This window comes from Alosa sapidissima, chromosome 24 (assembly GCF_018492685.1).
Source record: "Alosa sapidissima isolate fAloSap1 chromosome 24, fAloSap1.pri, whole genome shotgun sequence".
In the NCBI taxonomy this organism is placed as follows: Eukaryota; Metazoa; Chordata; class Actinopteri; order Clupeiformes; family Clupeidae; genus Alosa; species Alosa sapidissima.
In genome coordinates, this window is record NC_055980.1 from 8,336,932 (window position 1) to 8,358,786 (window position 21,855).

Sequence of the window (21,855 nt, forward strand, 5' to 3'; positions counted from 1 at the left end):
ACTCCAGGTGGGAGAGAGTAATTCAACATAAATAAGTTAAGAACCAATCTTGGCTGTCACTAATGGAGGTATTTACTGTAAGCCTGAACAACAATGGGGCATGATTCAGAGGGCATTAGTGAATAAAGACCAGCAATTCATTACTTGGCCTTATTTAGAACAACCAACAGCTAATGTGCCAAGGCTAAGATCCTTTCTGCTCATCTCTCACATGTTCAGTGCTCCACTAGATCGGAGTGAATGGGCAAAGGGGGCATGGGGAGGGTTATGGTCTTTAATAAGCATCCTTTGTGAGCGAGCATGGCAGGCTCCATTCACATCCATATTCTATACTACTCCATGAGTGCTAAGGCTCAGCTGCACAAAGGTGCCTTTTGTTCCACTTGGGCTCTGATGGAAAGCACAGGAGAGTGGTGTGTTTCTGTGAAATTGAATGATGCGTCATGTGTTTTTTAGACGGCCCCACTGCCGTTCTGAGGTCTGAGACAACAGAGCTGGAAAGGGAACTCTCTGACCCTCGATGAGGAGCAGGCCCTGAGCTCATCCCCATCAGAAGTCCATAAAAAAAGTTGTGTGGATGAATAGCTTTTAGCGTTACAAAAACATCCTTGTTGAATACATTAGTAAGTGCACAGGAAGTGCATAGTACGTCATGCAGTGTGATCACAGAAATGCAAATTCCACGTAATCGTGTGCTCTTTAAATGGGTTGTATCATTGACTGGTATAATTTGTTTATATTCAAGTGGTTAGTCTTTCATAGTTTCACCAAAGTTGTGTGTCAAGAAGGCCTCTTACGAAACATAAAATAATACAGGGTGCTCTAGACTTCCAGTATGCCACCATTCTGAACAAGGCACTTAACCCTGAAATGCTCTAGGGGCCATGTCCTTGTAATTGGAATAATTATCTGGACCAGATATGTAATAGTTTTTACAGTGGAAAGATATTGAAGTCTTTCTACTTGAACCAGTGATGAGTTTAAATGTAATTTGCTAACATGAAAAGCATTAGAAGCCTCAGTGACTGCAATTAGGCTCCTCACACAACTGTAAAATACAGTATACTTTAAGAAAATCATTATTGAAGGAAAGATGAAAATTGTTGGCAAGCATGCGTTAAATGTGGACAAATCAAATGTAAAATGTTCATCCAATGAGCAAGTGTAAGTAAAATGGATGTAAGTAGATTATGGATTATCAGTCCACTACTCCTGTTGGGAAGCCTATTAAATGTCATTCATGCCTCCTGTGCCTTGAGTCTTAATCACACAGAGACTTAAGGGGGAAAGCCAGCCACTTCTACCAGTTCGGAGCTCAAAGCCCTCAGATGGATACGTGCTCTCTACCACTGGACTCCCGTCTCTCCGGTCTGACAGTTGACAGGGCTGGTGTTGGTTACTGTCAAGTGGGAGGCCCATATGTTGCATCATTTCCTGTCCGTGGCCAATGATTGTTTTAACCAATCTGTCAAGACACTAACATTTAAAGTAGGACACCAGAGCATTGTAAGAGAATTCATGGCTACAAGAATATTGAGGGCTGTCATCTTAATAATGGTTACAGATTTAGATTGAGTGATTAAAGCTGTTGTACCAAAAGCAAATTGTTATATGCTTTTGACATTTGAAGTTTCAGGTCCAAACCAAAGGCAGTCTAGCGCCACCAATGGGTCAAAGTTGACATTGCATTCATGCACTTAACTTTTGAACCGTATGCCCAATTTCGAACATCGAGGTATAGTTGAAATCCTTGGATGAGGCCGAACTCAACGCACCCCATGACGTTAATATCCGCCATGTTGGACCATCCGCCATATTGAATTTCATCAAAAACACTTACAAGTTTTCACGGGTCACAAAGTTTCTCCGATTTTCACGAAACTTGGCGCAGATTATCTTCAGACCATGACTCACAAATGCATTGCTTTTTGGACCCATATTCAAAACCTATTGCCCGTGATGAACAATCAAGTTTGGCAGCAAAGCCAAAGTGAAGTGATATCTCAGCAAGGCTTTTTTCACGTATCAAAACCAAACTCGGTACATGGGCTCAGGACCCAATTAGGAGGAGGCTCATTAAATTTGATGACCTTTGACCACTAGGAGGGCGCTAAAATCACAGGAAGGGGGCTTATATTTCAGCAAATGCTTTCACGTATCGAAACCAAACTTAGTATATGGACTTGGGACCTCATCCTGAGGGCACAGAATAAATTTGGTGACCTTCAACCGCTAGAGTAACAGAAGATTAGCTTATATCTCAGTAATGCTTTCACATATCGAAACCAAACTTGGTTCATGGACTCGGGACCACATCCTGAGGACACAAAATAGTTTTAGCGACCTTTGACCACTAGGGGTGCTATAATTTGCAACACTTTATCGTATCGACACCAAACTTGGTACGTGGACTCGGGACCACATCCTGAAGATGCACAATCAATTTAGTAACCTTTGGGGGGTTAACTGAGTGTGTGTATAATGTAACAATATTGTGTTGCCATGACAACTTCTGCTCAACTGTTTGGCCCCCTCATTGCTGCTTGCAGCTATATTTTTAATGTTTAAATTGTGTGAAGGACAACCCAAGCTTTCTAAAAAATATATTATGTTATTATATGGCTTTAGTGTCATATACCTTATTGTCTTATTGTATTTTATTATTATTATTATTATTATTATTATTATTATTATTATTATTATTGTTTTGTCTTGTTTTGCTTTTATATGTGAAACACTTCGGATCAATTCTGTTGTGTTAAATGTGCCTTAAAAATAAAGTTGACTTGACTTTAGGATAAAGTTGCAGAGAACATAACATTTCCAATATGGTCCCACTTTACCCACGTTGACCATATTAAATCTGTTCACTGTTAATTTTTAACTTTTGTATTGTCTTTATTTGTAAGTCACTTTTGACAAAAGCGTCTGCTAAATAATATAATCATAACCATAACCATGTGAATATCATCAAGAGAGTCAGATTACCAGATAAATACATAATTCCATGGAATGTTCTCAAATTCCACTGTCAGCATCAAACTATTGTTTCTGTCACAGAGGCAGCTTAGCAACATTGTGATGTCTTAGAACATACAGCTACTGTACAATTCTAAACTGCAATTCTTGGTCACTCTTTCTTATGTTGTCCTAGAAGTTGGTTGATTGTTGATTTTATGGTAGCCTGATATAATGTGGATGTTCTGGTTTCTGACCTGCTGCATTGCAGCACGGCAGAAGAGGGATGATGGTTCAGCTGCCATTAAGAAAAAGGTCAAGAAATACAAACTGTGGGAGCTGAATCTCGAATTGTTCAATTTGGGTGTCCACCTGGATGAGGACAGTTCCAGCAATGAAAAGAAAAGCAGAAAGAAGATGAAGCATGCACTCCAGAAGCGTCTCATTAGTGAGCTGCTGAAGATACACGTGGACAGAGCCAACAAGAGGGCTAAAGAACTTCTCATGAGTAACCCAGATGTTATGACCCTGAATGTGTTGAATTATGGGAATGCTTCACTGGAGAGCAAACTGGAACAGATGGAGAACGATAACAACAAAATGGAAGGTGATGGACAGAGTGTTCTTCACACCCTTATGGACAACGTTGAGAAAAACAACGACAACACTGATGGACATCACATTATCCTGGAGGAAGTGGAGAGCACTCTGAGTGAGTAGAAGTGCAGATAGGCCAGTAAAACAAAAGATCAAAACACAAAAGTGATTTTTTGACGTAATCATAAACATTGAGGAAGAGTACTACATCATTCATGTCATTTTTTCCAGATCTGACTGATTTCTGCTGAGCACTTGAATAATGAAACTGGGAACAAATTGCCAAAGAATGGTACGTACCAGATATTCATTTACAAGGGAACAACTTGATTGAAATTAAACCCTTTAGTTTGTGTTTTTCTGACTAACTTTCCTCTGTAATGTACAGATGTAAACAGCATCACAGCGAAAGTCAGCACAGGGGAAGGTGACAACGCAGATTTCAACATGGCAAATGACAAAGTGTGAAAAAGTGCTTAGCCCTTGGACTGGAGACGGGAGGGAGGACAGGAAATCCCTTTTTGGCGTCTGGTTCTGCTGTTGTTTTTTAAATGTATTTTTATTTTATGCCCCTTCTGGCAAAAGCTCTTCAGTAAAAGTTGAATTGAACCTACTGTTTATGTCTCCTTCAATAACTTCACTTTGATGCGTACTGTTAAAATGTACAATGAACATCTGCCCACTATAATACTCTTCTGGCCAAATTTGTCAAGTTAAGTTTGCATGAAACTAGAGGCCACAATTCAAAGACAGATTGCAGGCTACTTAAGCATTAGCAGGACTATAACTTAAAAGTATAACAATAGACTGATGAATTTATGAAGAAAGCTTCTGATTGTAAGACAACTATCAATTCCATAATGCTCCAGGCAGGCACTAAAGTAGGCCTATAGCTCAAATATCGTTTTTCTTTTTTCTCTCGAACAGAGTCTAATCTGTTTTACCATGACTTTAAATCATGATTATTGAAAAGTCAACCATCTGCTACTGAAACACTGGAATTAAAGGGGCCTTTAATTGAGACTGAACCCAACCAATATTAGATCCAGTGTCATGAGTTATTTACATGGCTAACAAAATACCAGGACAGTTTACACGAGTCTGTAGCCTGCGTGTGCCATACCTTTACCAGAGCAGTTTCAGTCCTTCAGTCTGACTGACTGCAGGTTGTCATAGTTGCTAACATGCAGTCTTTCAAAATACAAAGATGTTGTAAGCAAGTAATGTGAGACATTCTCAGCAGCATTTAGTTAATTAACGACATATTAGCCTATAAAGTGCAATTCCTCTTGGCTGGCACATTCTAAACGTCAACTCTGTGGGGGTGGTGTGACGTCTATACTACAACCAATCCGAAATCCCCTTATGGGCCAGCGAACACAAGGCGGTAATCTGTTTTATGTCGCTGTCCTTTCAGAACCACAACGCCCGGTCAACGATGTTGAAGTGCTGCCGAAGAGCGGTGTTTGACAACGACGAGAAAACCTTTTTGCTGCTCATTTTGCACCGATTAACGAGTTTCTATTCGTGATCCATTCTGTCAGTGTTACAGAAAAATAAACTCTTAAATTTGAAGTTATAATGATACTGAGAAGACTTTAAACGGAAAAGGATTCAGAGAAGTGACTTGCTGACATTTTTTTTAAATCTCTTTTTCCATTATGAATAGCTTCCAGTTAGGAGTAATATGTCTTTACGCGTTGGCTTTTGGAAGGCTTGCTTATGGTCAAGCGGAGAAAGGTGAACGTTTTCTGTGTACTGTTATACCCATCGGGTCTGACAGTTGCCCGGTTCCACCGGAGCCGTTACAGACATCCTCGGCTCAAGAAGAGGAGCTGCGAAACACCGTAATGCAGCTCCGTGAAACCATACTTCAGCAGAAAGAAACCATCGTCAACCACCTGGGCACCATAAAGGAGTTGACATCTAAACTAACTCTTTGCGAGTCCGCTTCCGATGACTCCGGTTCATGGAGGAAAATCAAGCAGGACACGATGGACGATGTCCCTAGGGATCCTAATGACACCGTTTACAATTTGGGAAAGACCATGCAAACTCTTAAAGACCGCCTTGAGAATTTAGAGGTAGGACATGATATTCTCATGTTGGTATACAATTGGCCAAAAATCATAGAGTAACATTACATAATTTCTTAGGCTAATCTTTATTTCTCATGCAGACAAAACCAACACCTGTCACAGGAATGTTCGTGCAGACCTGTTTATTTTAGTGGTTTGGTGTAGGCGTCGGAGATTTGTGGGGATCATCCCACACTAAGTCTATCTATATCCATTCCTTGACCTCTCTGGCATAGCCTAGGCCTTCCAATAGGAAGTTTTCAATACACATAGGAAGAGGTCAACATGTAAATAACATTGACTATATAGAACTAGAAGTTCTATATCAAACAGTCCAATAAAGACAAAAGACAGTCAGTAAGCAGACATCAAGAAAAGAGGCGTGTGTAGAGAATGATTGCACCTAATTTATAGATATGCTACATTGCTTAAAAAATGTTTCCTGTTATGAATGACACTTGGTACTGTATGTCTCCTTCCCAAAGCAACAGCAGATGAGAGCCAATGTGTCCGGGGCCTCCTTCCCCAACGAGCTGCGTGACTTGCTGCAGAGTCGCCTAGGTGACCTGGAGAGTCAGCTTCTGAAGAAAGTGAACGAGCTGGAAGAGGAGAAGTCGCAGCTGTACAACGAGACAACGGCCCATCGGCAGCAGACGGAGAACACCCTGAGCGCTCTGATGAACCGGATCAAAGAGCTGGAGAAAGGTAGCCACGGCGCCCCTGCTGCCAGCCACTCTGCCCTTTAATTACAGACGTGCTCAGTCATTTCCTCCACACAGCAGCCATTTCACTTCACACACCGTCCACATACCCACCCTCCATATTGACTTACCCAGTCTCCCTCTCTCTCTCTCTCTCTCTCTCTCTCTCTCTCTCTCACTCACTTTCTCACACTCACTCTCTGTAATCATTTTTAGGTACTTCCCTTACACAGACAACTAAATGAAGGTCTTCTATATCTCATCACACACACACACACACACACACACACACACACACACACACACACACACACACACACACACACACACACACACGTGCATACATCTGCATGATTACTCATTTAATCATTGTAATATTTATTCATTCCACCTTTACACATACTAACTCACTCTTTCTTTTACACATTTGTCCATTGTCATATTTATTCACTCTCACCCTCCCCCTCCATCTTCACTCTCCTGCCCTTTGACCCTGTGGACTCATTCTCCTTTTCAAATAGCTGTGTCTGTTGTTCCTGAGGTGTGATAACAACAATTCTCACTCATTTCGCTTCAGGCAACAATGGCTTCCGTTCCCCCGAGAATTTCAAGCTGTCCCTCCCCCTACGCACTAACTACCTGTTCGGCCGCGTGAAGAAGAGCCTACCTGAGATGTATGCCTTCACAGTCTGCATGTGGCTCAAGTCCAGCTCCTCACCTGGCATTGGGACCCCCTTCTCCTACGGGGTACCAGGACAGGCCAATGAGATCGTCCTCATCGAGTGGGGCAACAACCCTATCGAACTCCTCATCAATGATAAGGTATGTCAGCATGCATCAGTGTTCAGGTACTGTGCCTGAATTCAGTCATAGCTTGGTCGTTTAAGATTTGAAAATAGGCAATATGCCTTTAGGTCTATGACATCTTCAAAAACATGTCGAATAACCTCAGGCACAGAGGTTATTCGACATAACCGCTTTAACCCCTGAGAGAGAACTGAGGCTTACCTGTGGCTCTGTGATGATTCACGATTTTTTTCTGCGCCACAGTTTGTCCCATTTGCTGAGGGGCATCTCCCAAAATGCTAAGGCTAATCCTATTGCTGAGTGTTTCTGACAACACAAAGTACACAGAGTAGGAGTCCGCTTCTGCCTCTCTAATCACGTCCTCACACCCTCATGTCAGAGCCTGTTTTTAACTGATTTCAAACACACACATCTGCCTAATGTTTGCTACTTTCGCAAAAAAAAGAAACCCCTTAATAAGTAATTGCCAAATTAATTATATTCAATTAACTTGTTTATCAGTTAATTTGTTTTTTGATACATTTAGTTGAAGAAAGCCTTTATAACAACACAATATTGTTGTCTAAAACATGCTTTTAGACCAACAAAGTTATCTAAAAGAGAACAATGCTTTACAATATTAGTGTTAGAAATAGCCCAATTATTGCTTTATATTTCTGCCTGGCAGTGATCTGTATGGGATGTATGACAGTGGCAGAGGGACACCTGCCTGCGGTGATCCAGTCGATGGCATTTCTGTAATGGCTCTGATGGGAGGCCATTTAGACTCTGCCTCTGGGTTTCTTCTCTGCAAACTCAATATCAATCATGCCTCACCAAGATCCAAGCCCAGGCTGGAAATGAACTTACTCGCTGGGACACTGAACAATATTAAACCAGTATGGCAACAATCAATACAAACTGCCTTACGTAAACACCTCCAGTCGAGTGTTTACCAAAGGCTTCATAGAGTTGCAGTAATATCAAAGATCCTTGATTACTGCTCCGCTTCATCCCTCATGGAATTTTCAGCTCTAATTATAGAATTCGTCTTCATATATCAACAGCCTTAAATCATCAAATATTTCTAAACTGTACAAAGTGCTGCTATTCATGGAGACGTGATACAAAGTCTATTTCTGCCAAAGATCCTTATTACCAGCTCTGATAGCACCTTCTCTGATTGTGCTGTAATTAAGCAACATGACACAAGTGAGAGTTGGATTGGGAAAGGCTGTGATTCGGCTGGAGAAACAAGACTGCTTATCCAGGCCGAAATTAATAAGTCGGTTGACTGGATCTAACAGTTGTATGAACAACTGTTCCATAAAATAATGATCACACACAAGCATTGACACAAAAGTGATCACAAAGCATATAAAATGTAACATGTGAAAAAATGTAACATGTAAAAAATATGAACTAAAGTGACGTGGAAGATTCCTTTCAAAGGCACATCACATGGTATAGTCTCTAGTGTCTTCTCTCCTTTGGACCACAGTGCTTCATCAGTGTCACAGCTGATGTCACTTCCTAGAGATCAAAGTAAGAGGAAACTGTTCACTGTCCTTTAGGGAAAGCGGCTTAGCGGAATCACAGATATCACCCTGACCTTTCCTCTTGCACAAACACACCGCTCATTGTGCAGAGGGTTTGGGAAGACTGTGACTGTATAGGTGTAAAATGTGTATTATCCAACTAGATGTTCAAATGGCATGTTATGGTCGAGGTTACAAGTTCGTACACACACAGTTGTAGTGGTTTTCACTTGAACTGCACCAGCCTTGAACAAAATGAAAGTTGAAGTATGGTGTTTGCTCAATACATTAATGTTGCAGAATTTTTTTGAGTGAGAACATTTCAAATAATACATTAAAGGGAATAGGGGAAAACTGCATAGAATCTTTTCAAGAGTATCTGTTCAGTGCATTTGTTCAAGAATCCCAAAATGTGAAGCTACAGCTCTGGAAAAAAATAAGAGACCACTGCACATTTTTCTGATGTCATCCTACGGTTGCTGAGTGACATTCGAATGAGTTGACGGTCATATTCAAATTTGCAGTGGTCTCTTAATTTTGAATATGACCGTAAACTCGAATTCGAATGTCACTTAGCAACCGTAGGATGACATCAGAAAAATGGGCTGTAGTTTCTTATTTTTTTTCCAGAGCTGTATGTGTTCTACTACATCTTTTTGTAGCGATTAAAAGATAGTCATAGCCATGCTATCAAATCCCTATCATGTACATAATGATACAGTAGACCTTAAATGATGTCCATGGTTCTCTCCTGACATGCTTCTCTTGACTCCATCCATTCCTTCACATGCTGTGCTGTGTTGACTCCAGGTGGCCCGGCTGCCCTTGTCGGTGAATGATGGGAGGTGGCACCACATCTGCATCACCTGGACCACCAGAGACGGCCTGTGGGAGGCCTACCAGGATGGGCAGAGAGTGGGCACTGGGGAGAACCTGGCCCCCTGGCACCCCATCAAGCCGGACGGAGTCATCATCTTGGGCCAGGAACAGGTGAGAGCATCAACAGAAGAGTTCAGATGCCAAACCCTCTAAATCTGTCTGAGCACTCTTCTTTTAAATGAGCACTGTTTCTATCAGGCTCCTATGGTTTTTGCCTACAAATCAACATTTCAGACCAGGAAGAGCGTGGTATTTCGCCGGTTTTGAAGAGAAATTTGATTTAATTTGATTTGATCAACGTAAACTATGTGTGAAGAGCATTCACTCACCATCGTTCGTTATCTCATTTTTGACGGAGGTGGCGTTTAGAGGCCTTTTGCATCTGAACTCTTCCCGTTCTCATGTGAAGTAGTGTTGCTCTGTGAATGTGGAAGACCTTCAAAAAAGCCTATGAGTGAGGCATGGGTCAGGTGTGAGCCTGAAGCTGTCCTTGAGCACACTGCAGTATTCACCACTTGAGTTGTCATGTGGAGCAGTGTTGCAGGGCACAAAGAATGTGCGGTGACATGGATTGTAATTGTGCACTGTAATGAGCTTTACTGTACTATTTCTCACTGTTTCTCTGTACAAGCCAATAAGGTAAAATTTTGTGTACCTGACAAGTTTCGGCTACCTTGCCTCTGTAGCCTTCATCAGAGCTTTACTGTAGCTTAAGGACACTCAGTGGGTGGCACTGATAACAAACAAGTCGTAACGTGTTGATAGTTCCCGTGGCAGCGGGATGTCCAGCAGATTGAGACGGTCATCCTCTTTGATGGAGCAGACAACATTTAGGGTTGAGTAGTAGTAGCACCCAGCGTATCTTCCTAAGAGGCAAAGATTAAAAAGAGTCTGTTGTTGTCTTAACGAGGCCTGTCGTTTATGGCCTCAACAGGACATCGTGGGCGGCCGCTTCGACGCCACCCAGGCCTTTGTGGGCGAGCTGAGTCACTTCAACATCTGGGACCGTGTCCTGCGGCCCCAGGACGTGCTGGGCATGGCCAACTGCACCAGCTACATGCCGGGCAACATGGTGGCCTGGGCCGACAGCGATGTGGAGGTGTTCGGTGGAGCCACCAAATCCCCCGCCGAGCTGTGCGAGGACCGGCTCTTCAGTTCCTAGAGGGCTGACACACACAGATATTAAACTGGGTGACTAACCATTCAGACGACATCTATTGAATTATGAAGCAAATGTTTTTATGTCTCGATTGTTTATAGTTTATTGTTTTTGTCTGTCGGAGGCTTTGGCAGGTCCTGGGGGGCTGGCCCAAAATTATTTTTGTAAATATTTCTTTTTGCCATTTACAAATCATTTATTTATTTATTTAGGACTTTAATTTCAACATCTGCAAATACACAAATGGAAATGACCCATGCATAATGTTGCTATTTTAATGTCAACTAAAAATAGTTTAGGGTTGGGCATCACACGCTGTGGTGGCTGTCGGCAGATTTGTCACGAAACATGTTTGCTTGTCTCGTGGGTCAAAGGCTGGCAGATTAAACAGAACAGGAATTAGAGCCAAGATGGGGTTGTCTGAGGCCAGTACCCAAGGCTTAGTGTGAAAGCAGGGTGACAAATCAATTAAACTGAAATATGCCTGAGGCCAGAGTAAACACCAGTCCACCAGCATGTCTCTCCAGGAATTCGATTGTGTTATTAAGATGAGAGAAAATTGTGAACCTTTGTTTTTGTTACTGTTGTCAATGCTGAAATGTTGAATGTAAATTTTTTGATAACTAACATCAAGAGTTGACCATTACAAGGCACTCTGATTAGGAATGTGACACCAGGGAACCTCTTTGGCAGGAGCCGATAGGAGGACACGGGGTGGTATGTTGTGTACTTAAAAGATTAACTTCCAAAACCTGTGCACTTGACAGAGTAAACCAAGTGTGCTGCAGTGTGCACAGGATGTTCCTTAATGTTCAATTCGGCCACAATGGTGGTCAGTCTCACATACCCAGAATCCTCTCAGAATGAAACCCATAACAAGCACCTGTGTGGTGGCGCACGGCTGATATATTATTCAGGGTTGGTGGCATTGGTAAGAGCAGATACATACATACATAGTAAGCAGGTGAATGTAAAATAATGAGGATATTGAAAAGTCAACCCTGAGTTCATATTTGCAGTGTGCTCTGGCTGGTGGGCTGCTCCTCTTCCCAAACATGGCAACTTTACCACTACTAATCTCTGTGCATACTGTTCTTTGTTTTGTACCTGGTTTGTATTTAGATTTACACTTCATTTGTGTTTAATTTCCTCTTAATTGTGTTCTTTGTGTATTTAGAGAAGTCCGTCATTTGTTCAAGCCCCATGTCAGTCTCATACGTGTTGTTTCATTGAAATGCCTTCTTAGACGTTTAAGTGCCAAGGGTACTATTCACACAGGTGGAACTGACACAAAATAGAAGTGTGGACTTACCAGCCCAGCTAAACAATGGTAAAATGGTAAAATTGATTTATTATTGATTTATTTTGTATATTGAGGACTTGCTGTGTCTTTTATCCATCTTAGAATGTTTTTATTGTTTGTCTCGAAATGCTTTTGTGATTTGTGGCAAAAGTAAAAAAAAAAGTTTACCACATGAACTTTGCATCCAGTTTGAATTACAAAAGCGTGTTCTCTTAAAGGTTCCGTCTACCCATATCATGCCTTTGCCAATGGATGAAATTGTAAAATCAGATAAATAAAACAATATCTTCATCTAAGTTGTTCTGTTTCCCTTTTTATACTATTATATACTTTTACCATAACTGTGATAAGCCTTTATACTTTGTAATACTTCACAGATCTTGATTTCCATTTGTTTCATCTGCACCACTGATCTATAAAGAATTCTTTATAGATCAGTGATCTGCACTCACTATCATATTGCACATGCATGGGTCCTGAGGCACGGTGATGCTGGTCCCCTGTGGTCTCTGAGGTGGGGAGCATTCGGGAGCACAGTGAAGGGCAGGTGGTGTCCAGAGTATTAGCTGTGATTAGAGGATGAGGGCAGCTCAGTGCCGCCCGAGGGCTACGTCACACCCGAGAATGAGGACAGCTCACCCGAGGGCTACTTCACACCCGAGGCCTACGGTGTTCAAAAGAGCAACGTGTGTCTCTAGTCAGATGGCAACACGAGATCAAAGTTGCTCAGATCAAAAAGGAATATGGATGACCAAGGTGAGGTGCACTGCACTCACTGTATGATGATGTTTGGGTTGGTGTTTTGACAGAATACAAATAGCACACTGCCTGAAAACACTAAACATTGAGAAGTACATAACCAAATATAATGCTGATATTTTCTCCAAAAATATTATAGTACAATATTATAGCATTAGTTTATCACCATAAATAGACAGAATAAATCTCATATGTAAAAGGTCACCACATCCGATTGCCAGACTTTTGCCATGTGCCATGGGAGCACCTTTGTGCTAGTGGAAAATCTGTTTTGCTGAATTTTACGCAAATCAGGGCCAGTCTCATACTCCCTTCAGAGTCCTGAAAGGACAGAGAGAAAGAGAGAGAGAGAGAGAGAGATTTCCTTTTTCAAGAGCAAGAATGCAGCTAAATAGTGGCAAAGACAGAAATCATAAACACTACATTGAGTACCTGTTACCTGAGTACCTGTTGCTAACTGGCTGCATAAATGTATGATTTAGTGTAGATACACAGACATTACTTTGATGAAGAATTTGGACGGAACAGATGGAACTTCTGCCAACAGTGGAGCTACTTCTCTGATACCTAGGAGAAAAGGGGGTATGGTTTTTCAGGGGGGTAACCCACTTGTGTCAGAGATAGAATATTATACTCTATGGACAATAAATAAACCTATAAACAGCCACATGTACAGAGCCAATACGAGCACTTCCACAAGAGACTCAATCCCTCAAAACCCAACAAAGACAAGACCTTCATGCTCCTGAGCTGTCATATCTAGCACAAACACTAGATTATTTTTTCCATTAACATAGTGGATAGTTTTATATAAGGAAAGATAATAACCAACCACTTGACCCTGAATAAAAATGATGATAAAATAAAATCATAAAGTATTTATTTCCTTTTGAGTGAGCAGTGAGCACTATTCAAGTTTAAAGATCTGTTAATCAAATCGACTGCTGCTGCTGCTGCTTCATTTGTAACTCTGCATGCATGTGAATGGGGTCACAAAAGAGGCACGGACATCGGCACTAGCCCACTCCAGCTTCCAGCTCAAGGACACCATCCCTACTGTTGCCCAGCATCGGGCATCATCCATCCACTTCACCCCACAAACACATTTTTGCACCGTCTCCAGCCACCGTTCATTCATCTCACCCTTTAGCATGCTCTCGGCAAATGTCATCTCTCCTTAGAAAGGTCAAACATGCTCGGGGAGGAAGAAGCAACAACAAAAAGTAGGCAAGTAAAATAAATAAATAATAAAAAAGCAACAACAAAAGGTAAGCAAGTAAAATACAAAAATAAATCAATAAATAAACAAACAAACAGCTGAGGCTAATTCACATGTAAAAGCCTTTGAGGGAAAATTGACTCTTGAAAAACTAATTAGCAAGACTCTTCCACCTCACTGCACAAGGACAGTCTCAGTGGGGCTCTCTCTTCACAATGTGTGCTTTTCCATGAAATATTCTCCTTCATAAAATCCGATTGTGGGCTTTTCAAGGCCAGAGAACACAATGCTCACAGCTTCTCTTCCCGGTAGTCTGTAGCTGGTGTATACCAATGCATATAAAGATAAGCCCTTAACACATGATACATTTACATGGGCACATCGGCAAATGATCTTGAAAGTTTGCATTAAAGGACAGCCCACAGTATATCAACATATTCTATTTATCAGGAAGCCGTACACTGGTTTTAAGTCACTAATCTACCTTTTTTATTGATTTACTTTTACTCAAAGTCCTATTGAAGAATTAGAAATGACTTTTGCTGACATGTCATGTTTATAGTGACATGACTTTGAAACCTATTCTCCAGAGAGAGAGCCATTGCGCAGACAAGTATTGTTAATTTAATAAATTAATAACTAGTTTTACATATTTAGAAGTATCCACAAGGCAGACTAAAACATGTAAAAACAAGTTATATCCAAACCATGTTAACAGCCAGGAAGGGATTTTTTTCATGAAAGTATAATTTTGGATCAGAGATGAGTTTTTATGGAAAAATCGATGTCTGGACACTGAACATTGAGGAAGGTTAACTTTCAAAACATTTCTCAGTCTCATCTAAACCTTATAATTCAATATCAAACAGAAATGAGACAACTTGGTCCTTTAAGGCCACACATGGATAAAAAACAAACAAACGAATAGTCTAACTAATTCTAAAGAGTGAGTTGTGTAGTGAGCAGAAGCTGTGTAGAAGCTCAACTATTTCACTACAAACACACATAGATGTGTACATAAAGTAGAGTCAATAAAATATCTATCTATCTATACACTCATAAGTAAGTGTATTTAGACCACCAGGCCATAGTTGATTAACTTGTGATTTGTTAGGGATTAGACATCCTATGTTTGTCTGAAGAAGAGTGACTTATAGAAAACCTTTGATTGGTTTGATGTAACATCATTAGAGGGTTTTTCTAAATCTCTAATTTTTAGCAAACCTGTCCAGATTACAAAGCTGACATAGATAATAAATAAAGGGTAGGAGAGACGAAAGTTTAGACGTATGTATTTATTTTTTGTTTGTTTGGTTGCTTGAATGTTTATCCTGGATGAAAATGGATGGAGTGGCGCTCAGAGTGCTGCTAGATGGAGTAGCGTGCCCCTGAAGCGCAGAGGAGAGGATGGTCTTCTTTCCTCTGTGAGGGGGGAGGAGATGGGACGGCACCATCCTTGGTTTTCATTTCCAGGCACGTGTAGGTTGAGGCCTTTATCGACACCTGAGGAGCACAAACCAGACACTACTGAGATCTCTATTCTAATGTAGCAGTAAAACCAGACATTCTGTGTTGCTATAGTCATTTCTGGATGAATTGTTGGTTCTATTTTGTCAATACACATATATGATGAGTATTTTGAACACAGTACATTTTATTGATGCAGAATATTGATACATACAGTAAAGTCATTTTTTGTGTCTAAAGAGTTTTAAAGGCAAAGTAAATGTGACACATTTATCTTCTGTAGATATATATTGTGGCTCAGATTAAGCCAGAAATTATTTCTGTCCATTTACAAGTTGCTCCAGGAGAACAGAATGTATGGGGTGTAATTTGATTGGCCATTGGTGTAATTTGATTGACCACTCAAATATCAACCTTTAGGCAGAATCGCACACTCTACACTGAAGCCATGAGATTTTCTCCTCTGTACTGAATCATGTTATCCATATGCTTGTCATTTGTGCACAACAGTACATTTCTCACCAGAAATAAACTGAATTATTATTTCAGGGACTCAAAACGTAATCAAAATATTCCAAATCCTCAACAAAAACATAAATAAACATAATATATATTTCATCTGCTGCTTAACCCAGCTTAATGCCAAAATAAGTTACAAAACAACTCTTTTCCCCAGCCAGGTTGCAATGCCATATCAAGACTACCCCCTGCTGGCCAAAGTAATAAACTGTCAGTCTCTATATATAACTCTGGAAATTACTGTATTTAAACCATCTCAATAATGATATCTTCTATAACTTGCAGTCATTGGCACAGTTTGTGTACTGTACCTCTGATTTCTTCTTGATGCCTCTCAGATGTTGTGGACAACACACAGAGACGCTGATGAGGATGAGGATGGCCAGAATGACTATGGTACAGGGCAGGATGAAGAGCAGGTGACTGGTAGCTGTCCCAAGCACGCAAAATAGAAATATTCACATGAATAGGATAAAATAATAAAAATGTTGACATTACCTTAAAAGTTTCCATAGCTTACTTACATGCTTTATAGTTAGCAGTACATGCCAAATGAACTAATGATCATGTACACAAAATGTACTGATATATTTTCCATAATGGTAGCTAAATTATTAGTTATCTGTGTACAACTCAAGACAAATACTTCCATTATTAATGTGTATGTGTAACTTTTATATATCCCATATAGGGATACCTGGAATCACACAGGTCAATGAGTCTATCTAATGATAGAGGTCTGGTGAATCACTGAAATTACTACTCCATATCTACCATGTGAAGACGAAGAAGAAACAGAGAAGTAAGGGGGGTGAAGACTCACGGCCACTTTGGACATGGATGCTGTGCGAGATATGAAGCATGCTGACGTCATTCTGAGCACTGATCTCCAAACAGTGGGTGCCCACAGAAGAGAAGGTGAAGTTCAGCGTGAGGTGGTTGTCATAGAGCTCCATCATACTACACTCAGTCACATGGGAGGAGAGACAGTCAGGCAGGATCCGCCAGCAAATCCATTTGGGAAGGCTTCCCACATGACAGGGGACACAACAAAGCTTAGTTACTAAATCAGGCCAGAGAAACCACAGCACAGAACACAGAAATAGCACTGTGCTTCACTTATGAAAGCACTTGGAAGATTTTTTTTTTTAATTTACACATCAAATGATTTTATAACCAACTAATTCTGGCATGTGCTAAGGTGTGAAACAGGCAGATGTTATACAACTGATAGCTCAACGTTTTTTTTTTTTACAAACCTTCCACCAACAAGTAGAGTCAGACTGCTGTTTTGGTCCACACTATAACTTGCTGGTCCATTAAACTTAATGCTTTTAATGGCATCTGCATGAAGAACCAACCCATACTGGTTAGTGAGCAGTTTTTCTTGCTCCTTAATCACACTGAAACAAGCTATAATTCAAATTTAAAAGAATGTATGGTATGGTCAAAATGAGATGAGAAGGTCTATAGCTTACTGCATACTTACCCAGGACCTGTATATCTTTAGTGAACCTGCTACTAACTCTTGAGTGTTTTCCACTTGCCCCGACTCTCAACTTCAGAGTGTAGTTTCCAGGTACTTTGTAACTGCAGTGCACAAGCGGATCCCGTCCAGTGACAGATTCCCTGTAATGGATGTTTTAAAAACACGTAGGCCTACATCAAAATGAATGAACACAGCGGCTATTCATTTGGGAAATGTTGGTCATGAAAAAAGCTCTTACCCATTGCCCAGATCCCAGGTGTATGTGAGCCTGGCAGAATCGGGAGTATGCCAGGGTGACGTGTACTCAAAGAGTACATCAGTCGGAATGTCGGTAGCTAATACACCATTTTTTCGCAGGAGTGTTAAATCGCCTTCCATCTGGCGAATTATGAGTTTCCCGGTAATATTTGCCTCTGAGAGGACAGAAGAAACCAAACGGGTGATTTGATTTTTGTATTAAATGTGTGAGAAGAATTATTTAAAGTCCTACCTGAGGCATGGATCAACTTGTTGAGTTCATCTGCTGCTTCAAGAATGGGGGGAAAGACAATGAAGGAGACCACAAGGCAGCCCAAAATGTGTTGAATTCTGAAGGAGAGTCAGACAAACAACTTAACTATAATTAGTGGTAACCATTATGAAAGACATAACAGAAGAAAATGTAACAACTTTATGAAAATGTTTGCCTTTACTTACCGATACATAAGACCTTTTTGTGTTGCATCATAAAGCGCACTGAGGAACTTCTAGTGAAAAACACAGAGGTTCAGACCATACACCACACAGGTGATTTCATGGTTCATTTTTTCCTGCTGAGGGCTTGAAATTATTTCCACGAGTCTATGACAACTGAACTCAAAGAAGCTATAGTCTAATATTAATGTGGAGCTAGAGCTCAGGTCATCATGTCAAGCACACATTTTTGATATGACTTAGGAAAGTTATGCATGTGGGCTCTAGACTATCATTTCATTATTTGGGTTATATAAATAAATGTAACATAAACATAGCCTAGGTTACTGTAAATATAAACATGAAATTAAAGTTGTGTAAGCAAATGCAATGTGCACAAAGCATCGCAAGGTGGCGGTATTGCTCCGTCTTAAATGGTGTGTAGCTATGACAACATCCTGGAGACAACAAACTCAGTTTTCAGCATGACGTTGTTGTCATCAACTCGTTAAAGATTTCAGACAAGTTAAACCAATAAACTTTACAAAGAAGAAGCATCCACTTTACATTCAGGAATGGATTTGAAGAAGGCAATTATGGTATTGTTGAAATACGACAGTTTGGCTTTCAAACATGGTAGCCTAACTTGAATCTAACGTTAGTTGAGTTCGACATTTCACCAAAGATGATGCGTGTCACCCTAGCTAAGATGACACATTTATTGTTAACAAGTTCATTTGAACTGTTACTGCTTTGTTCTTCAGCTGACCTTTGACTGAGGAACGAGATGTAGCCTACAATGACAATCATTAATTGAAATGAATAGCCTACCGTTGACTTCAGTTGTTTATTTTTGCAGGAGCCTCGTTCTCTGAAGGCCAGAATCTTAATGTGGCGAGTTATTTTCTGCCTTTATCTTCTTCCCTGAGTTATTTATAACCACTAACATTATGCTTGTATTCTGAATTAGTTTTCTGTCTCTTTGTCCATAAAGGGCGGATGCAACTTTCAAAGACATGGAAGACATCAACAAGGCCACTTCCACAGAAGATCTGGAAAAGTTAAGACCACTACATGAAAGTTATCACTTAAGTTAAAAACACCATCATCTGTTGACAGCCATCCCTGCAAAATCTTCCATTATATTGTCTCGTAGGGTTCTGAGTTCAGTGTTTCGAATCGACTCAACTGATCCAAAGCAAAGAGTCCTGCTGGAGCTTTATATAAATGCAGTATTGTTCTGCAGAGGAAAGAAGCTCAACAGGGAACAGACTTCTACTCTGCTGTCCATATTCAAAAGAGTACATCAGGCCAACACTGGTAGTGTGTCAGTTTTATATCTAGAAATGTATGTCTTTCTCTACATGTAAGCAAAATGCATTGTTGGTGAAGTTCTGATGGCCTTGCTATTCCAATGAAGTACATTCTACTTTTTTTTTTCCAGACACACCTCTCAATAATGCAGAACAGTGTTTCAACTACTGCAGTGAACTCTTGCTATGTCATTCTGTGCGGGTGCGTAGGATTTATTTTCATGAATGACATTATTCAACTGTGTTTATCATTGTTAGACATGATCCAGTTTTTGAATAATTTACTGTACATTAGCATACACGATACCCTGTTCAAATTTACCCAAGAGTCCCCACTAACCTGTTCTTTTCTCTCAGAAGCTCTGCTTTAACTCGAAACCTGTCTTCCCATAGAGACCTCCTTTCAGCATCGGTCTCTACAACCTGAATCAGATGACAGATATCTTGAAGTACTTCACAAACACCTATATGAGACATTATACATTATATAAGTATATCTTCACCCCTCAGGTACTCTTTCCTCTCAGTTGCATATTTTCAAAACATGACCTGTCATTTAGCCTTTGATATTCTAGGCTAAATCCATTATCTTCATTGCAGATGTTTTTAGACCTTACTCTAACTTACTCTGGACCAGCAGGGGACATAGATCCTAAAATTGGACGCCCTCCAGGTATAATTACATTTAAATTTAAATTTCTTCTGTAGGCCTACTCACCGAAGTCTTGGATTGTCCAGGTTATAACTATGATTTGGTAACTTTGTCCATGTGTGTTTCTGAAGAGAGTCAGGAGGGGGAGAATGGCAGTACTGGTGTGAATATTGAGGGAAATGAAAGTGGCACAGATGACAAGAAAACAACTGACATAAACAGCACACAGCCTGTTGATAATGAACAAAAAGACACAGAACTGGCCCTGGACAAAACAGGTGATTCACCCAGTGTTCATATTGAATGCACTTGATGATTGATGCCACTTTTTCCCTTTTTGTTGTTGTTTGACAGAGATTCACATACTATTGGCATGTGTTTTTATTTTATTATTTTCATGTTTGTTTTTTTACATTTATGTTGAACTAATGTCACTTTTTTTTGTCATGAGAGAATGATGGGGTTTAAAAGCTGAGGTATTTTTAGCTGAGCTTGATGTTAAGCTTGTCCCTTCTCAAGGTGCTGCTAAAAAGCTGGAGCTTCAGAGCCTGGTCCAGCAGGAGGTGAAGAGGGAGATGCAGCTTGTCAGCGGTCACTTGGAGCAGCGTTTGAAGGAGAGCACCGCCCAGCTCAACACTATCCTCAGCTCCCTGGAGACAAACGTCCAGACCAAAAAGTGATACACGCCCGCCGTCATGATGTTACTTCAGCCTCAATAGAGTCTGTCTATGTCTCCCTCAACTGAATTTAACTCATGAGTATACTTTAGTGTCTACCATATATTGTTACACTTTAAGATGTTGATGTTCAGCCTCAGCAACACACTTTTAGAAATATGATGAATCCCCACACAGAAACAGAGAAAAAGGTCTTTAAAGATTATTGTATATATTTGTTCACTCTAAAACCAGCTCTTATGCGATGAATGTAATTATTATATTTTGTGACCAAACCATCAACTGCCGCTCTTTATAAAACAAAACAGTAACCCTATTGTGATTGTTAGACAGACTGATTTCTGAAATACAACTTCGCACTGAGTAAGACTTTCTCATTCATTATTCATACTGTGACATTTAGTTTTGTAAATATTTATTGTTCTTGGCTTTTATACTCTAAAATTAAATAGTACAAGAATACAGTGAATTGATAAAAATTGCATATTACAATTTAGGTTGTAGGTTTACACATTTTAGAATGATAATAAGATCAATTTACTCTGGTTAAACATTTTAGATTACCAACATTAAAATACAATCAACCTGACAAAATCCTAATACAAACTGTCACTTTTCGCAGTTTACACCATATAGGAACAATACATTTTTGAAAAAGGAATACTGAAATATAAATTTCAGTAGTGGCGGCATAAAAATGACCAAGTGCTCTGATTAATAGTCATGTCATGTTTTGAGTCTGTAGTCATGGTGGGTATTCATTCAGAGGTTGGTATAAATGGCATAGTGTTAGAATAGCATTGACTATTTCTATCTAAACACAATGCTTGTGGTATGTTTCTCTCTTGTGACAAAATGAGTGCTTGATCATTTTACTTGCCACCACTGTACCATGCTTTCTATAAGATAAACTTAAACACATACACACTCCTGGACTATAAGAATAATAATAATATTGTGCACATAATTATAGTTTTGCATAGTATAGCACTGTAAAACTCTCTGAGGTCATCAGTTTGCAGTACTCTAGCATGCCCTGTATTTTACAGCCTGGACCCTGGATAAAGTCTATAATATCTGAGGTATCTC

General features: G+C 40.2%; 3 protein-coding genes across 6 annotated transcripts; 2 read left to right on the plus strand and 1 right to left on the minus strand.

Moving 5' to 3' along the window:
- Positions 1–5,031: 5,031 nt before the first annotated feature.
- On the plus strand, positions 5,032–12,241 carry nptx2b (neuronal pentraxin IIb). 2 transcript variants are annotated; one of them, XM_042081970.1, is made up of 5 exons: positions 5,032–5,639; positions 6,119–6,338; positions 6,912–7,156; positions 9,469–9,648; positions 10,448–12,241. In XM_042081970.1, exons 1-5 carry the CDS (start codon positions 5,217–5,219, stop codon positions 10,697–10,699), a joined length of 1,320 nt encoding a protein of 439 aa, XP_041937904.1. In that variant the 5' UTR covers positions 5,032–5,216; the 3' UTR covers positions 10,700–12,241. The 2 variants fall into 2 exon arrangements, with proteins under 2 accessions (XP_041937904.1, XP_041937905.1); XM_042081971.1 differs by having other exon boundaries at positions 10,472–12,241.
- Positions 12,242–15,272: 3,031 nt separating this feature from the next.
- tmem130 (transmembrane protein 130) lies at positions 15,273–18,364 on the minus strand. Of its 2 annotated transcripts, none has more exons than XM_042081976.1 (8): positions 18,149–18,364; positions 17,943–18,040; positions 17,691–17,865; positions 17,453–17,592; positions 17,223–17,307; positions 16,787–16,923; positions 16,275–16,393; positions 15,273–15,480 (listed from the first exon to the last, which is right to left on the minus strand). In XM_042081976.1, the coding sequence occupies exons 1-8, from the start codon at positions 18,154–18,156 to the stop codon at positions 15,346–15,348; spliced, it is 897 nt and encodes a 298-aa protein (XP_041937910.1). In that variant the 5' UTR covers positions 18,157–18,364; the 3' UTR covers positions 15,273–15,345. The 2 variants fall into 2 exon arrangements, with proteins under 2 accessions (XP_041937910.1, XP_041937909.1); XM_042081975.1 differs by having other exon boundaries at positions 16,787–16,989; positions 18,149–18,360.
- Positions 18,365–18,578: 214 nt separating this feature from the next.
- ccdc189 (coiled-coil domain containing 189) lies at positions 18,579–21,328 on the plus strand. 2 transcript variants are annotated; one of them, XM_042081977.1, is made up of 9 exons: positions 18,579–18,723; positions 18,984–19,018; positions 19,119–19,184; positions 19,281–19,444; positions 19,569–19,639; positions 19,831–19,947; positions 20,038–20,110; positions 20,221–20,367; positions 20,609–21,328. In XM_042081977.1, exons 1-9 carry the CDS (start codon positions 18,700–18,702, stop codon positions 20,767–20,769), a joined length of 858 nt encoding a protein of 285 aa, XP_041937911.1. In that variant the 5' UTR covers positions 18,579–18,699; the 3' UTR covers positions 20,770–21,328. The 2 variants fall into 2 exon arrangements, with proteins under 2 accessions (XP_041937911.1, XP_041937912.1); XM_042081978.1 differs by having other exon boundaries at positions 18,689–18,743.
- The last annotated feature ends 527 nt before the right edge of the window (positions 21,329–21,855 follow it).

What these genes read in the sequence shown, in the direction of transcription:
- tmem130 (XM_042081975.1), bottom strand. An exon ending in TAAAGATATACAGGTCCTGG is followed by an intron (nt 17,308 to 17,452) that starts GTAAGTATGCAG and finishes TTCTTCATGCAG; the next exon opens with ATGCCATTAAAAGCATTAAG. An exon ending in ACTCTACTTGTTGGTGGAAG is followed by an intron (nt 16,990 to 17,222) that starts GTTTGTAAAAAA and finishes TCATGTGGGAAG; the next exon opens with CCTTCCCAAATGGATTTGCT.
- nptx2b (XM_042081970.1), top strand. Translation starts at nt 5,217, where the DNA reads ATGAATAGCTTCCAGTTAGGAGTAATATGTCTTTACGCGTTGGCTTTT. An exon ending in ACCGCCTTGAGAATTTAGAG is followed by an intron (nt 5,640 to 6,118) that starts GTAGGACATGAT and finishes TCCTTCCCAAAG; the next exon opens with CAACAGCAGATGAGAGCCAA. An exon ending in AACTCCTCATCAATGATAAG is followed by an intron (nt 7,157 to 9,468) that starts GTATGTCAGCAT and finishes TGTTGACTCCAG; the next exon opens with GTGGCCCGGCTGCCCTTGTC.
- ccdc189 (XM_042081977.1), top strand. Translation starts at nt 18,700, where the DNA reads ATGGATTTGAAGAAGGCAATTATG. An exon ending in AGTACATCAGGCCAACACTG is followed by an intron (nt 19,445 to 19,568) that starts GTAGTGTGTCAG and finishes TTTTTTTTCCAG; the next exon opens with ACACACCTCTCAATAATGCA. An exon ending in AGTATATCTTCACCCCTCAG is followed by an intron (nt 19,948 to 20,037) that starts GTACTCTTTCCT and finishes TCTTCATTGCAG; the next exon opens with ATGTTTTTAGACCTTACTCT.